Genomic DNA, 16,210 nt, shown 5'->3' on the forward strand with positions numbered 1-16,210 from the left:
AAACACGTGATATGTAAGTTCTATATCAATCAGTTTCAAGTTTCAAGTACTTTATTTACTCTATGGTTTCAAGGATATGTTTTGCAAAGCAAAACGGCGGGAATTGAATTCTGTATTCTACTTTATTTCGTAAACATAACCTATGCTTCGTTTTTATAACCGCACCCGAACCTAATTGTCGAATGGTTATTTGAACATCATGTTAAACTAGTCCATCAATGTTGCAAGTAATATTTCTTCTTTATTTTCTTTTCGAATAAAATAATGGCTCTTACGTCTCAAGATAGTAATATTGATACCGATTTCTTGTTCGTCGCTCAGTTGGATTCTGTGAAGAGCGTTCTGATGTTACTAAAAGCTGTTAATTTTAAAGAAGTAAGAATTTAAACTGTTTTATTTTCATAAAACTATTTAATAGTTCATACGTGATAAATTAATTTTATACTCCTGCTAAAGCGAAGCATAAATTTCTAAATTTTCGGGAAGATATCTTACATGTAATGAACATTAAAAAATTGATAACAGCCTTCGGTCAAGGTGGTTGAGTTGTCGGATAATTCGCATCCAACCAAGGTGGTGGCGAGTAAGAAACAGGTTACTGTGAGCCAGTTGGTTTTCTTGGGGTACTCCCATTCCTCCCCTTTCCACCGAATTTATTCCGTTTATGCTCTAGTCACGTCATCCCACTATACGCATTTTCAGGCTGGCAGGAACGACAGGTCTGTACCTCTGGTAGAATACCAGCTCTTATGAGTGTGCCCCATTCCCTTGGCAGAATGCTACATGAGGATTTGTATTCAAAGTTATCATTTTACAAGTATCCCACTGATAATTATGGTAGCTTGGTACCAAATATTAAAAAAAAAAAGTTAATGCAGCTGACAGCTGAAAGGGCTATGATATGGAAGTTGTGAAGCTAATTAGCAGTCATTTTAAAAAGCTAATGTAACCTAACTGACCTTTGGTTGTAGGCATATCACTAGAATACTGCTTACTTAACTTGTGTTTGGGAATTAATGTCAGTCATTGGTAATTGACCCTTCAAACACATTAGAACAGAATAAATAATTATGGGAAAAAATTATGTACACACCACGTAGGCTATCTAATTAAAAATTATGTAAAATTTGTGTACAATATTTACTGATCTGAAGAGGTGGTCAGTGTCTTGGTAGCAAGTAGAAAACAAGAGCACACATGTCAGGGGAACCAGTGACAAAGTGTTGCATCATTGAGGTAGGTACCCAAAAATTTGTGGGATATCCGACAGAACCTAGAAATGTAAATGAAAGTTGTGGCTTATTGAAACTAAGTGGAATAAATTATAATAGTTAATTGGTATGTAGATACAATACCATGTTTGTTGAAAGAGGGCGTTAAAATATAACGTGTAGTTTTTTTCTAACCGGAAATAAGTTGAATAATAACCAAGTAAAAGGATGGTTAGGCTAGGTCAGCTACATTAACAAACACACACACACATTTTTTTTTTTTTTCCATAGGCACATTACAGTTCCAACATCATCTTGTGATAAGAGGAATACAATTCTGAATCTGCATTATTTCATGACCCTTTTTGTAATACTATGTAATTCTTCAATAATGAGAGAGAAAAATTTGCACTTGGTAAAAAAAATTGAAAGTGAAAGGTTACTTTTTATTAAAGTTCGGTGTTATGTAGAAAAGACAGGGAAATTATGTTGAACTTTTTAGGCCTATAGTTCCGTATCATATATCCAAGTTTATATCTTCATCCTGATGGCATGATCCAGTATACATTGGTTTTGTGGTACATGATGCACGCGGTAAGGGCACATCTCTCCTCGCAGCCCGAGACAATGTGCTTCTGAAAAGTCGTGAACTGCTTTCTCTAAAGCATGTAGTCGGTTATCGACAAGGCCATGTGCCTTAGCACTAAATTTTTAATTTTTTTAGCTGCCCGAAATAGTTTTGTTTTTGAAATAGTTTTTGTCTTAACTTATTATTCTTCATGGCTACCGCGAACTTCCGCGTCGCGTGTCACCTGGCCATCTCCAGGGACCGACCTGATCTACTTCACCTCGCAGCTTAGGTAAATTGTTTCATCACCCCACACACACTTTTCCTTTTGCTTTTCACCTGGGCTTAACTTCGCCCAACATCAGCCTCCTGTTAACCAACCTAATTTGATGGGAATACTGGTTACAGACGGGGCTCAAGAATTAGGGCGAGACATTCCGCTCCAAATTCAACTCCCGAATGCGCAGTTCATGAGTTAGTTCACTGAAATTCATCGCCTCCTGCAATCGGAAAATTTCTCAAGCGTGCCAGCTTTCAACGTATTTTCCCCTAAGTGGAAAAACCACAAAGTTATTTATAATTCTAAACAACCAGTTTCAGGACACATTTTATTTATTTAACGAGTAAATGTAATTTTTTATAATTTGTCTTATGAAGAGCCTGCACGCTCAATATTCAATGGCCTTTAAAGTTAAGAGACCAAATGACCTAAGATTCAGTCAAGTATAACCATTGTTACTTATGTATAATATCTCGCCCTGCGGCCTCCCCATTTTGTTTTTTGTTTAACAAGATTTAATGTATTAAGTATAGCAAATAAGATCAACAATTTTCTTGGTATTTGTTTCGGCTGTAATGCCATGGGTCATCTTCAGTTGGATGATGTTTGTAAAGACAAAAACAACAGCAACAAAATCATTAAGTAAGATTTATTAAATGCCTATATAAACCAAACCAGATCTTATTATTTTCTTATCCTGTGATCACAATCCACATAACCTTCCCAAGTTTAAGGAGGTTAATCATAAATTTTGTTGTGCGTGCGCTGTGCCCCTATGGGTAATGTGTTTAGTTCTGTTTTCTGCCTGGCGCTTCCACGGCCAATCTATATTTGTTCTTTAGACGAAATGTCATTTCGAGCACAGCCGCACGTCACAAATTTTGTACGTCGAAAAATCCTGAATATATCAAAAACTTGTAATGACAATGTAGGTATCATGATAGTAGTTGAATATGAAAGAAAAAATTTCCACATGACCTGACGTAATTGGTTTATTCTAGTGTTTGTTTGGCCAGGATCTTTCTATGTACTAGATTAAAACAAGCATCGTTTTCCACAGGATCAATATATACACAATCATGCCATCAAGATCAAGTGATAAACTTGGATACGTGATACAGACCGATTACCGGTCAGGAATATGTACATAAGAATACCTATGTGTTTAAGTGCAGAGAACGCCAGCCATGTAGCGAACTCGCTGCTCCCAAGTGTGTGTTCTAGCACCCTATATTCAAATTCAAACTACAAACATTTACATTAACCAACCACTGAGAAACCATAGCAGAATGGGGCAACCCTCCTACCAACTTTCTCGCCTGCCCATTGTGGTTTTCTATAAAAATAACTACACAAAGAACACATAATTTATTTCACATGTAGAGATAAAATAATGTATAAGCTGTTTGCAAGTAGTATGTGAATGCATAAATATTCAAGGATGCGAGTGTGCAAATCTTTAAGAACACTATAATGAAAACACTCCTGATCTGTGCACTTTTCATTGCCTTCTGTGCGTTACCTTTTTTGTTATGCTCTTATGACATCTTCACCTTGGCTCACCCTACCCTGCTTTAAAGAAGTTTTACTTAAAAAGAAAATAGCACCTTAACTAACGGATGATAGTTGGTTGATCGGCCCAAAGGTTGGTTTCAATCCCCAGCCATCGCCACGGGGAGATTGTGACAGCATGACTGAAGCAAAGTGAGCTAGATCAGTCTGCGATGACTCACTATTGCCTTCTGCAACATGAGGGTTCAAAGTACATCCCCAAATCCTGGACTCGGGGAAGAAAATTTGCCACATGTGAAAAATCCCCAACCTGACCAGGAATCAAACCTGGGACCCTAGGTTCACTAGTCAGAAGCTCTAACCAAATATTAACAAAAAAATTAAATATATAAATGCACAATAAAAATGGATGAACATAATTTCATACCCATCACAGTCACAAAAGACTGCTCATTATTTATAATTTTGGGCATGTAATGTCAGGAGATGGTATTCCAGACAGCAGGTGCCAGTAAAAGGAGAATCAAACAGATGGTTGGCCCTACTCCTGGGTTGTCGTCATTGGCTAGCGGGATGTCGATGGCCCTCTTGTTTCAGACGGCCCTGTGCATAGTGACGGACCGGGGTCTGAGGATCACCGTGGAGGACGCTCGCAGCGTCCAGGCGAGTGCCTTCGTGCAGTCGGAGATGTTCCAGGTGTGTGGCGGGGGAATTAAGGAGGGCGTGTGCTAGCACGGCTGGGCGGAGGGGAATGAGATGGAGATTTCAAGGATGGGAGATAGAGGGGTTAGTTATTGATAATAAAATACAGTAGAAATATGTTACAGAGAATGAGAGGGAGCAGGATATTGAATGAGAGCGCAGGATGATAAACTAGAGGCAAGAGAGAAAAAAAAAAAAACTTTTAGAAAAATAAAATTGGAGAGAAAGTAAGAGGAAGAGAGAGGTGTAACTTTGGATGAAAGGCTTGTATGAATTTTTTTCTTTCGACTTTCATGCAGCCACCATGTAGGAAAACTCGCTATTGAACGCTGGGGGGATAGTTTACCCTGTTGTGTCATGGTGCAGGGGTGTACAAAATGGTATGTATCCTCTCTCCATATCCCCCATCCTTAAATATCTATAATTCCAACCAACATTTTTCCATAGAAGATTATCATCAGCTGTACAAATCGGAACAATGTGACCTCCTATAGGAATTTACCCTTTCAGCCCAATACAAATCCCATTGTTAAATACTATAATTCTATTAACATCAGGAGTTACTGTAACATGAGCTGATCATAGATTAGTCAACAACAATTTTAAAGAAATAAATCAAAGTTTAATAATCACAATTATTATAGGAATTTATTTTAGATTATTAAAAATATATGAATATATTGAAGCCCAATTCACAATTAGAGATTCATTTTATGGATCAACATTCTTTGTAGCAACAGGATTTCATGGTATTCATGTAATTATTGGAACAACATGAGCTTTAGGTAATCACAAATGAACAAAAAATATAGGTATTTTAACCAGAAAGGAAAAAAATTATACAAAAATAAAAAATAATATAAAAATAATTTACCTTAAAAAAATAAACTAAATGATAATCTACCAAAATAATTATAAAAATACAAAATAGAAACAAGTATTGGAAGAGAAGAAAACAAAGTATAAAACAAAAAATATATACCAGCCTGAAGACGTTCAGGTTGAAAGCATTTGAAAGCACACAGCGGGCAAACTGTGCAGTGGCGGGTGTGTTGTGATGGGGCGTGTGTCGCAGGAGTACCTGGTCCAGGACGACCAGGTGATATTCAAGATCCACCTGGGGGTGCTGGTGGAGTGCCTCAGTATCTTTGGGGGCGCCGCCACCACCGTCAAGATGCGCTACCAGGGCTACGGCAGCCCCCTCACCTTGCTGTGAGTCGGTGCGATGTCCCGTCAGTGTGCGCGTTCCGCCCCTCACCTCGCCGTTGCTTTCTCACACCTCATGGAAGTGCTCTCGTTGTTTCTCTTTTTGGCATCGCAAACCGTTTCTAAACAGTGTCTCAAGAAAACGTTTGCATTGATATTTTCTGCCTTGAAATTGTAATTGAAATTTTTACTCTCATCGCGCCCAAAGACATTTCATTTCAAAAATTAATAATGCAAGCGGGGGATTCGTTTAAACATTTTTAAATCAGCATGTTCTTAGTTGGAATTAACATATTTACATGCTCGTGGGCTCATAATATTATAATATGGTTGTGGTTTACTTAATCAAATAATAATTCGTGACAAATAATTACTCTGTAAAACTAAAGTGTGAAAAAAATATTACGTAGTTATACATCTAAAACAACACTGTTTAACAATACTGATTTACACAGGTAATTAAAATAATACATTCATGAAAGAGAACCATTTTATTTCGAATATGGCCTGTGGCACGGTGCACAACAATAAGCTTTAAACCCCGTTGTGTTGCCCTCTTCCCAAATACTCCCCAAAGTCGGGGTGGCGTCAGGCGCAGGCGGGTCCCTACCGCCGCGACCCGCCTATCCCTGCAGCACGGTGGGGTTCAACCTGAGCCGCACGCCGCCACGTGGAGCCCGCTCAAGGGAACGAGGCCCAACGAGTTCTCTGCACCATTCGCAACCTATTCTCAGTCTTTTTTGCATCAAAAAGTTCCAGAATGTTTCACACAAACGTTGCATTAAAATTTGGTGTTGAAATTTTTACTCTCATTGCACCCAAAGAAGTTTCTCTTAAAAAAAAAGTATTCTAACTTTTTATTTTTACCATAGTATCCAAAATAAGATTTTCAATGTTTAATAGTATCAATCTGGCAACAGTGTACTCTGTACTTCAATCTTATTGTGAGACATTCAATAGAGCTGCCTGTTATTCAGGTTCCCCAACTCACGCTATTCTGAATAATCTCTCATGCAGCCTGAAAGTAATTACACAGCTGCAAGTTTTGAGTTTAGCTTTCTGATAGTCTTGTGTTTCAGATAGCTCAATAGGATGCTTACACAAGCATGTAATTTTTTGAAGGAAAAAAATTAGTTATATTTGATATACATGATTTTATAATTCATTTGTGGTGGGTGAATTTTAGAAAAAATGATTTCAAATAGAAATATATTTTTTTCGTGGCTTCAATTGTTATTTTTTTTATTTTTTATTTTTAGTAAGTTTTATTTTTATAATGTTTAAGGTACAAACAACTTCCTTGTGTTTGTGTACATATGTGTGCATAGGTGCTGGAAATTTTTTCAAATAAAATGTACAAATTACAGTCTGTTTTAGATAGGCTTTTGTTTGCTTAAGGAATTATGTTGTCCAAAATTTGTTGTCTAACATTTAGCAAAAACATTATAAATCTTACACTAACCCAAAGTATAAGTTTTTATTTCTTATTCACATAAAAGCTCTTGATTCGAAATTTGTTCTACCTTAAACTATGTGTTGAAATGTAATATCCAGCATTGTTCATTTAATTAATTTATTTATTGTGCTTCAACACATGTATAGTATGTTATAAAGGTGGAAGTATTTTTGGATGTTCAATTTTTGTTTTGTTAGTAATAAAACTTTTATTTGTAAAATTACTTAAAAAATTTATATTTGAAAGCACATAACTTATATTTAAAAATTATAAATTGCTAACGCACAAGGTTGTTTAAGGAGGTGGATACTGAGTTTTGGGCGCCACCATGTGGTTTGTGGGCACGTGGACCCGGCGAGACTCCTTTCTCGGGCCGTGACGTCGCCCAAGTGCGACAAGGCACACAACCCTAATAATGCTTCGCTGGTTCCTAACACCCGCTCTCAGCGGCGGGCACGCTGGTACACTCGTGTAATGCCCTGATCTTTACCTAGGTGGGCTCTAGGCGTCCCACACGCCAGAAAACTACACCGGGGCACCCGTGACCGAAATAATATACACTCTAGATTCACACCTGATATTTATTAACCATTTCTCGTCTCTACATTGTTCATGTGAAGCGGATAAAAAGCTAACGGCAAACAATCGGTTTAGGAGGTGGGCCAGGTCACCACGTGGCCTGACCAAAGAAACGTAACGATGTTAAATTTAAAATGCTCGAGGAGCTTAAATTCTTATTGAAACATTCTACCACCCGGAGTTGGCCTCGAAGACAGAAAGAAAGCGTTTTAGATTAATATATGTGAAACGGATGCCAAGGGATCAGATATTACCAAACAATGAAGTCGACGAGGTGCGGGAGCGTCCCACTCCGGGCGGCGGAAGAACAAGACTGACTGGTCAACAGGGTGTCATGGCGTCTTCCAACCCTCGAGTTCTCGTTAGCTTGTTAACTTATAATTAATCTAATTACTAGCATAGTTTACCCTTTTAAAAATTAGTAATAATTAAATGACAATTTGTGAGACTTCCATCTGATTTCATAACAGTATACTTAATTAAATATTGTCTAAAGATTATTCGTTGGCAGTTCCTGTAGCGGCCACGTGTGGCGCTGTGCCGTCCTTCCTGTGACTTAAGACAAAACACTGAGCGAAATTATAAAATCACACAATACATAGCCCTTTATTTCTTTACTTATTAATTAATTACTATTTTACGTTTCTGGGCCGTCGCACTGCCTCTAATGCCTCCTGCGGCTAACACACACACACGCATGCACACGTCACTGTAGCGGGCGGTTAAAACAGAGGGTGATGGTGGGAGGGTGGTGGCGCTGGCGGAACAGGGGACACATCGGGCTCAAGGGAGGGCGCAGCCCTGGTTGACGTCAAAGTAAAATATTTATAGTGTTCTAATACTGTTAGGTGTTATTTATTTTAATGCAAGGTCTACTCTTAAACCAAAGGAAACTTTTATATTGACATTTTAACATAATCCATATACAAACAGATAAACACACTTTTAAATTGATTTTTTTTATTCAGATATTTTATAAATATTGTGATTAAATTTTTTAATTGGTTGGGTAATACTAACCTCATTATTGCAAAGTGACAAAATTATGTATTTTCAGGTTTGTATTATTGAAGTTTGACTGTGATAAAATTGAAATTCAGCATGTCGGTGGTGTAACCTCTTGGTGTGGGCTCTAATTCCTGGTCTTGGTTCTGTGTTGACCACCTAGTCATGGTCACATTGATTTTGAGTTGCACTTGCGTCTATGCCACGGACAAGTGTAGTGGCTGGTACAGATCTCTGTTCACGTGTTCTCTCCGGTGGTTGCCCCTTGTTATCGACTCGCCCCTAACTCGGCGCTGCTAGGCAGTTACCTACTCCACTACAGTGCTCTTTACTAGAACTCCATGATGTGCATAGGCATACAGGAGTGCGAGGAAAACAAGCACATATTTATGCAGTTTTCTTTCCAACTTGCCAACACGAAGCTCAGTTAGTTAATCTAGGCCATGTTTTGCCTACTTATCTCTCCCTTGTGTGCATACTAGACAGACTTATATAAGCTTACATTCTTGGTGTGTACACTGCAACTAGCTGCTGAATTTTGAAAAGTTTTATTTTTTACACCCTCAAAAATATGATCACGTTCAAGCTAAATAGTTTTATCTAAAAGTATGAAATTGTTATGGTACATGACAAACTACCATTTAATATTTTTTGATTATAAAAGCTGCTTTAAATTTAAAACTTGATTTTATGGCATTCTATTTGTTACTTAAGCTCTTAACAGATAGGCAAGTATTAGTACTGTTATTAAAAACTGTTAAGTGGCTTTTTTTATGTATCTGTACAACCTTAATGTGAAAAATTCTGAAACTTGTAATCTCTAAAGGCATGTACATACATATTATTTTGCTGCAAATGTATATTTCAGTTTATCAGTGTCTCATTTTAACTTTAGTGTGTTTTTTGGTATTTAAACTGTAAATATTAAGATTCATATACAAATTATATGTTTCATAGCCTTACGGTGCCTCCCGTAATCAAAGGCTCAACGGAATGGATGAATAAATCTATAAATTGATGGATAAACGGTATCAGTGTGTGGTTGTGACGTGGCAGCCCCAGCAGACCGTGTGTGCCTGCAGCCTGGAGGAGGACGGCGTGATCACGGACTGCAACATCCGCACTCTGGAGCCGGACAGCCCCCTCGAGTACAGCTTCCAGCCAGACGACGTGGTCAACAAGGTCATCCTGCACTCCGAGTCCTTCAGGGAGGTGTTCTCCGACCTGGACCCGTCCAGCGACCTCCTGGAGATGACCCTGACCCCCGACCCTGGCCAGCTGTGCTTCACCACGGACGGGCAGGCAGGCGAGACCCAGGTGACTGCCTGGTCAGGGGTGTGTCTGTGTCGGCGAGGCGGGACGATCAGTACGATAATCGCCGGTACTTCTAGCGCGGTGTCTCCTCTGCACTGGCGTGCGGGGAAACTGTGAGGTTTGAGTGGTGACCGTAACATTATATGGTGGAGAAATGGAGATAAAGATGTTGGCCCGTGTGAAGCTTCGACTAAGCAAATCAATCAAAACTCTTTACTATATTCAATTTGACTTTGCCAGGAAATTTGCTATTAGTTTAGTTTGAAACTTCGGTTGTGATACAAAGCTTGGCATTTGTTGCGAAGCTTTAAGACATGGAAGCCTAAGATTTTCTCGTGAAAATATTTAGCTTTTTTTGTGTTGTATATGTTTTGCATGTATAAAGTTGGTTATTTAAAAAAAAAAAAAAATTATGCATGTTTAATTTATAATTTTAATTGAATGGTATTATAAATATGGTTAATCATTTAATCAGTTCACACATTACATACCCCATTAAAATATTATTTTTTTACTTCAACCCATTATTTCATAAAGTAAATGCTAGCTGAGAACAATATTCGTAATTCGATTTGACTATACAAATATTTTTTTTAAACATTAGATTTGATATTCACTTCGCATCAGAAAACTAGTATTTGCACACGTCTAGATTACGGAAACTATGGAATACCTAAATCTGGTCTGGAATGAGAGTCCAGTGTGTTACCACTACGTCACCTCGCTTCGTGACCAGCAACATGCAGAGAAGACAGACCCTCTGCCCTCACTGAGAGTGCGTGTGCTGCCCGCTGGCGAAGTCTCCGTAGGGATTGTCAGTGAAGCAGGGCATTGACTTGTTCCGGTTGGGCCAAACACCGACTCTGTCTGATCAGAAGACGTGAATGACTGCACGCTAGGTCGACCGTACTCTGGTCGTTTCCTTGCCGTGGAAGCAGGGTCCTCATGCATGATGTAGTGGCGTACGGCCAAACCTCAATAATAAAAACCTGAAGGTACCATAATTTTGTCATTTTGCAATAACGAGGTTTTTATTAACCAAGCTATTAAAAAATTAATCAAACTTTTTATATAACATCTAAATTAAATTCAAATAAAGTTAAAACTAATTCTCATTTAGAACATGCATAAACACCTAAAAAAAATAGAATATTTTCCAAGAAAGATTACATACAATATTATACAACATCAAATGTGCCTTTTTTTGGGATTTTAATATACAATTTTAGATGGCTACACCTCTGGCTAGACAATTTTTTTGAACTGTAATATACTTTTTAAAAGGATTTAAGACAGAATAATAAAGTAATGTTTAGTAACTACCTACAAAAAAGACATACCATATTCTGGAAGAATATGCAATTTTAAGCTTTTTTTCCCCAACCTACACAACCAAACAATGGCATTAGTATTATTTTATTTGATAATTCACATTGATTCTTTACATGACTATGGGATATTTGTATTAAACCATCTTTTACAAAATATTATTTACCCTTGGAAGGAACAAAACTTTCTATTATAATAACCATACTTTTGTATTAAACAAATTACTTAGTAGTATAACTCCTATGTAATTTATAGGGACTGTGAAAACACTGTATTAATGAGCATTTTGTATTAATGAGGTTTTACTGTATCGTACGAGCAGTTTTTCAGGCGATATTTCATTCATTTTTGCTTGTGGTAAGTTGGTTAAATGGGCATCATGATTTTGGAAACGTTATGTACATTTTAAGAGGAGCGAACACTGTGAATTAATTTTCCTTTCCACCCCACCCACCCCCCCCCCCCCCCTCCCATCCCGATTTGCTCCAGAAAGAGCAGTATTGGCTGCTTGTCTTGTCCAGGAAATTCATTTCCATCAGTTATCTATGGTAAATGGCATTCAATCCTGCAAAATGTTATAAAGAAGTGGTTTCAAGGAAGTAAGCCTAGGATGGTTGCAGAACCCAATTTAGATTTATTTTATTGCTATGAAAGTCTTATATGGTAAAATTGAAAGGGGCTTTTTTTTTGCCTTTTTTCAATTTAATTTGTTATTAATGAATTGTTCTAACAAATATATGTATATATTTTTTTCTTTTTTCCTCAGATTAGTATACCCAAAGACAGTGAGTTGATTGAAGCATTTGACTGCTCGGTCAAAACGGTATCAAGGTAAGCACAATCTCTTCTTTTTTTTTATTAAAAAAATATAGTAACCTGATTTACAGAAAAACTAAAATGGATCTTCCTTGGTAAATTTGGTTTGTGTACATTCCTGTATTCTAGGTGAATTCTGGGGGAATTACTTAATGCGTTCAAAACCTTTTTTTCTACTTGTAAAAGTCTTGATTCAATGCATAGATGTTGTAGGTGTACATTAACTAAAAAAATAAAATAAGATTTCTAAAAATTCTAATATTTTTTGGTACATTTGTGACATCTTTGGAATTGTCTCCGTGTGTGTGTGTGTGTGTGTGTTTTTTTGTGGGAAGTAGTATTTAATCATTTACATGTCATGTTTTCAGGTATCAGTTCTCGTACATAAAGCCGTCGCTGAAAGCTCTGGCGATATCTGCCAAAGCTTCTGTCCGCATCAACGAACAGGGACTGTTGTGTTTCCAGTACATGGTACCTACCGAGGTGGAGACCTGCTTCATCGAATATTACGTGAGTGTCTGCATGGTTCACTTTGTACCATACTATGTGGCTTCAATGAGAAATTATAATTTTCTCACAAGGTTTTTATTCCAAAATTAGCAACTGAGTGGAAAATATAAATTTTTAAAATCTCTAATTTTACATCATGATGAAGGTCATTAGAGACCAATATGTATGGTTAAGTTCAGGAATATTTGGGAAGGAATCCACCATTGCCTTTATTAAGGAAGCAAGCTTTTCCTGGGATTGATTTTGAGAATCCATGGAAGACTTAATTAAGGATGACCAGATTTGGAATTGAACCTGAGTCCCTCCAAATGCAAGTCACCTTGCTTGATAATAAGGAAAGAAAACCTTAGATTCTTACTTGTTGAATAGATATTAAGGAAACCAAGAGGTAGTTAGGATGATAATTATATGTCTTTCATATTTTTTTAATTTTAATATTTTTAAAATATGATGTGAATTGTTTGCAATATTATATGCTTTATACTTGAACCATTTTAATCAAGACTAGAATGTGTATATGGAAAAGCAAAAAAAAAAAAAAAGTATAATTCTGAGAAAGTTCATAGGTTCTGATGGAAAACAGTTATCACTTGTTCATTGCCACCTCATATGTTTGGTCATACATTTCACTTTATTACTACAAGCACAATACCATATTTCCTGCTGAGCACTGCCCATCATAGTGTATTACTGCACAGTGTTCATTTTATTTAATTAAAATACATCTGCTCGTGGCATGATGATTGATTGGTTGGATCACTACTCACCTTCCACAAGGGCAATCCAGGTTTGGTTCTCTGCGGGTTCGAACCCATCCGGATTATTGGCAATGTGGAAACCTGGCGGATACAGGTGTGAGCTGGAGGGTTTTCTCAGGGTGATCCTGTTTCCTCCACCCACTCATTCTGTCAATGTTCCATGTTCATCTCAGCACCTCTCATGGTCTCCAATGGCCTCTATGTGAGGAGATGTTAAACCCATTCATTTAATTAACATTTGCATCTTTGCTTCGTAGTATTCTTAGTTTAGCCCATAAATTCTCCAACATGAATGACGTGAAAGTGAAGCTCTTAATAGAGGGGAAAGCAGGCTGCTGGGGACTCACCTTTAAGTTAAAAATGGACACTTGTGCCAGTATTCACAAACTTTTATGCACAGAAATATACTCGCAAAGGACTGCACATTCTGTGCAGTTATGTTTTTCTTCATGTGAATACGTGAAAGATATTTAAGTACTGTTTGCACCAAGTGTCGTGGTAGCTGATTCAGCATGTGTGGGGCCGGAGGAAGTGGAGGCAGTGTGAAGGATGGACGGACGAGGACTCATGCGGTAAAGTTGGGCTCACATTTCGTAGGGAAGCTAGCTGCTGACACGTGCAATACACTGGGGCTAAATGCAAAGAGTTAAGAGTGGTAAAGAGAGGAAAAGAGAGAAGAAACTAGCAAGAAAGATAAAAATGGGGTAATTTAAAGTTAGAGAGGGGGAAAATACATGAGGAAAAAAAGGAAGGCAGATGGCAAAAAGGGGAGAGAGTGTGCACGGAGGGCTGTCAAATTAAACTAAGAGCTTGGGGGAAAAAATGTGTTGTGCTTCATCTACATCACTTAATATACATATTTTCAAACCCCACAATGTAATACAAATCTAAAGACTGTAAATGTAAACATGATCTACGCATATCGCAAACCTTGTAGCTATAGTTTCCAATGAATTCAAGTAGCAGTAGACTTGTATTTTCATTCTACTATAAGGGTAAACTCTGGCAGAAAAAAAAAAATTCATAACTCAACCAGGCTCCATGGACCATGGTGCCTGTACATCAGGGATTTTTTGCCCCCTATCCCCACCCCTATCTAGACAACCCGTTGTGCTGAACTTGCAGAGTCAAGTAAGTATAAAATTTGCAGTTTAATCAAATGGACCATTACTTGTCTTTGCCTCAAGTCTCAACTCTGTGATAGGCCAGCCGGCCTGATTGGCTTACATAATTGCTAATTTTTTTTTTTTACCTAACACATGTTCCCAAACAATATTTACTAGTGGTCTCATTTTATCATCTGGTGGTATGTGTTTACCTGCAACTGATATTTAAATCCAAGGTTAACACTGCTGTAAACATAACCTTTCCATGTAACTTGTGACAAGTCACAATTCTACCTGCATTTACCTTGCATGTACATGAAGCTGTAGGTAGTTTGATGTACATTTTTGTCTCTGACTGTTGAATGGCTTGAAACTGTTAATGATAATTATCAAATAAAATTAATTGAAATTAATTTAGAATCTTCCCGATGAAGAATGAAGGTAAGTTGCCAGACTTATCTATATGACCATGGTGTATATGTATACAGGTCAGTTGATTTTGATCAGATTATTGTTTTGCTGTTTCCAGTGTCTCCCATTGACAGATGACAACATGGACTAGCGGGACAACCAACACTGTTCAGGAATCACTCCATGCAACAAGTTTTATTTCTTCTACATTTCTTGATGTGCTTTGTGGATATAGAGTTATGGGTTGTATTTCGATTGTATATTTTTGTACAGATGATATTTTTATGTGAAATAAAAAAAGGTAACTTACCCGAGTTCTATATATTTAAAATAAAAATGTGACATGTTGTAAAACTCAATGGGGGAGTTGAGGTGTGTAGATTATGTTATTTTTAAAATAAAAAAAATCATTTAGCCTGTGCATGGTCCTGTCCTGGTCACTTACCAGACATGCTAACAGTTACAAATTTTTCCTCACAGTTACGCTTTTACGGATAGTACAATTTAAGATTAGATTAGAGAGTATTTTTAATTTAATGCATTTCAAAACAATACACACTTGTAGCTTCTACAAATTCTCTTTGGAACTAGTCTGCCATTTCCTTTTTCTTATCACCCATTATAATACAAGGGAATTTGAATTTCGCAGGCATTCTTGTGGCTGAGCCACTAGGATTGCTGCAGCTCATGTGTCTCCAGCATTCGTCGCGTTAAAAGGCCTGAGTTTCCTGTACTGTCCTACTACAATATTTGATACAAATTTGGAACCATTTAAGGTCTGGTTTATAAATGACGCATGACCGCAAGGTGCAAAATGTTCAGCAACCATCACATTTCAGAGTATCTATCTGTTTATTAACTATGCAAGGCACAATAATGCAACACAAGTATTGTTCAATCTAACTTTCTTGCATTTTGGCCTGCATTTTCAACTTCCATACTGATTAAAAAGAAGAGTTCTGAAAACTGTTAACGATGCTGACATTTTGTGCATAGAAGCCCACAATGTTTTGTTTATCATATACACAATGCTTGCACTTGTTAAACTTTCACATAGTGAAAGAAAATACACACTTAAATGAAATTACTGACAATATTTCTTATTGCATTATAAATATGAATTGTTAAACACACCAATTAAGATGTGGCACAAGGACTTAAAGAAGAGTGAAGAGTATGCATTGCTAAGTATTTATTGAACTCATTAGCACAATTCCTAATGCAAGACATTAAGACACAAAAACATTCAATACTGCTGGGTAAGATTGGGGATCATCTTGCACACTCTCACTCCGTTGCTCTACAAATATACAATTTAATACAATTATTTCTTGCCACTAATAATATCACAAAATTGATATTTCAAATTAAAAACAATCATGAAGATAGACTGAATTAAAATATTAAAGCACACAAAAATGGCAACAAGATAAAGCCCCTGGTAAAA

The 16,210-nt window shown here is 37.2% G+C and overlaps 1 protein-coding gene across 5 annotated transcripts; it reads left to right on the plus strand.

The window, feature by feature from the left end:
• The first annotated feature begins 65 nt into the window (after positions 1 to 65).
• Positions 66 to 15,072, plus strand: LOC134542108 (cell cycle checkpoint protein RAD1). Of its 5 annotated transcripts, none has more exons than XM_063386056.1 (7): positions 66 to 375; positions 4,169 to 4,267; positions 5,349 to 5,485; positions 9,602 to 9,836; positions 11,929 to 11,993; positions 12,347 to 12,488; positions 14,882 to 15,072. In XM_063386056.1, the coding sequence occupies exons 1-7, from the start codon at positions 265 to 267 to the stop codon at positions 14,912 to 14,914; spliced, it is 822 nt and encodes a 273-aa protein (XP_063242126.1). In that variant the 5' UTR covers positions 66 to 264; the 3' UTR covers positions 14,915 to 15,072. The 5 variants fall into 5 exon arrangements, with proteins under 5 accessions (XP_063242126.1, XP_063242128.1, XP_063242129.1 ...); XM_063386058.1 differs by having other exon boundaries at positions 72 to 227; XM_063386059.1 differs by lacking the exon at positions 14,882 to 15,072 and adding an exon at positions 2,038 to 2,071 and having other exon boundaries at positions 72 to 227; positions 12,347 to 13,030.
• Positions 15,073 to 16,210: the final 1,138 nt, after the last annotated feature.

Source organism: Bacillus rossius (assembly GCF_032445375.1).
Source record: "Bacillus rossius redtenbacheri isolate Brsri chromosome 4 unlocalized genomic scaffold, Brsri_v3 Brsri_v3_scf4_2, whole genome shotgun sequence".
Lineage (NCBI taxonomy): Eukaryota > Metazoa > Arthropoda > Insecta > Phasmatodea > Bacillidae > Bacillus > Bacillus rossius.

Excerpts from the sequence above, each read along its gene's own strand:
- LOC134542108 (XM_063386055.1), top strand. The coding sequence starts at position 265 with ATGGCTCTTACGTCTCAAGATAGTAATATTGATACCGATTTCTTGTTC. Across the intron at positions 9,837-11,928 it reads GGCAGGCAGGCGAGACCCAG|ATTAGTATACCCAAAGACAG; the intron begins GTGACTGCCTGG and ends TTTTTTCCTCAG. Across the intron at positions 11,994-12,346 it reads TCGGTCAAAACGGTATCAAG|GTATCAGTTCTCGTACATAA; the intron begins GTAAGCACAATC and ends TCATGTTTTCAG.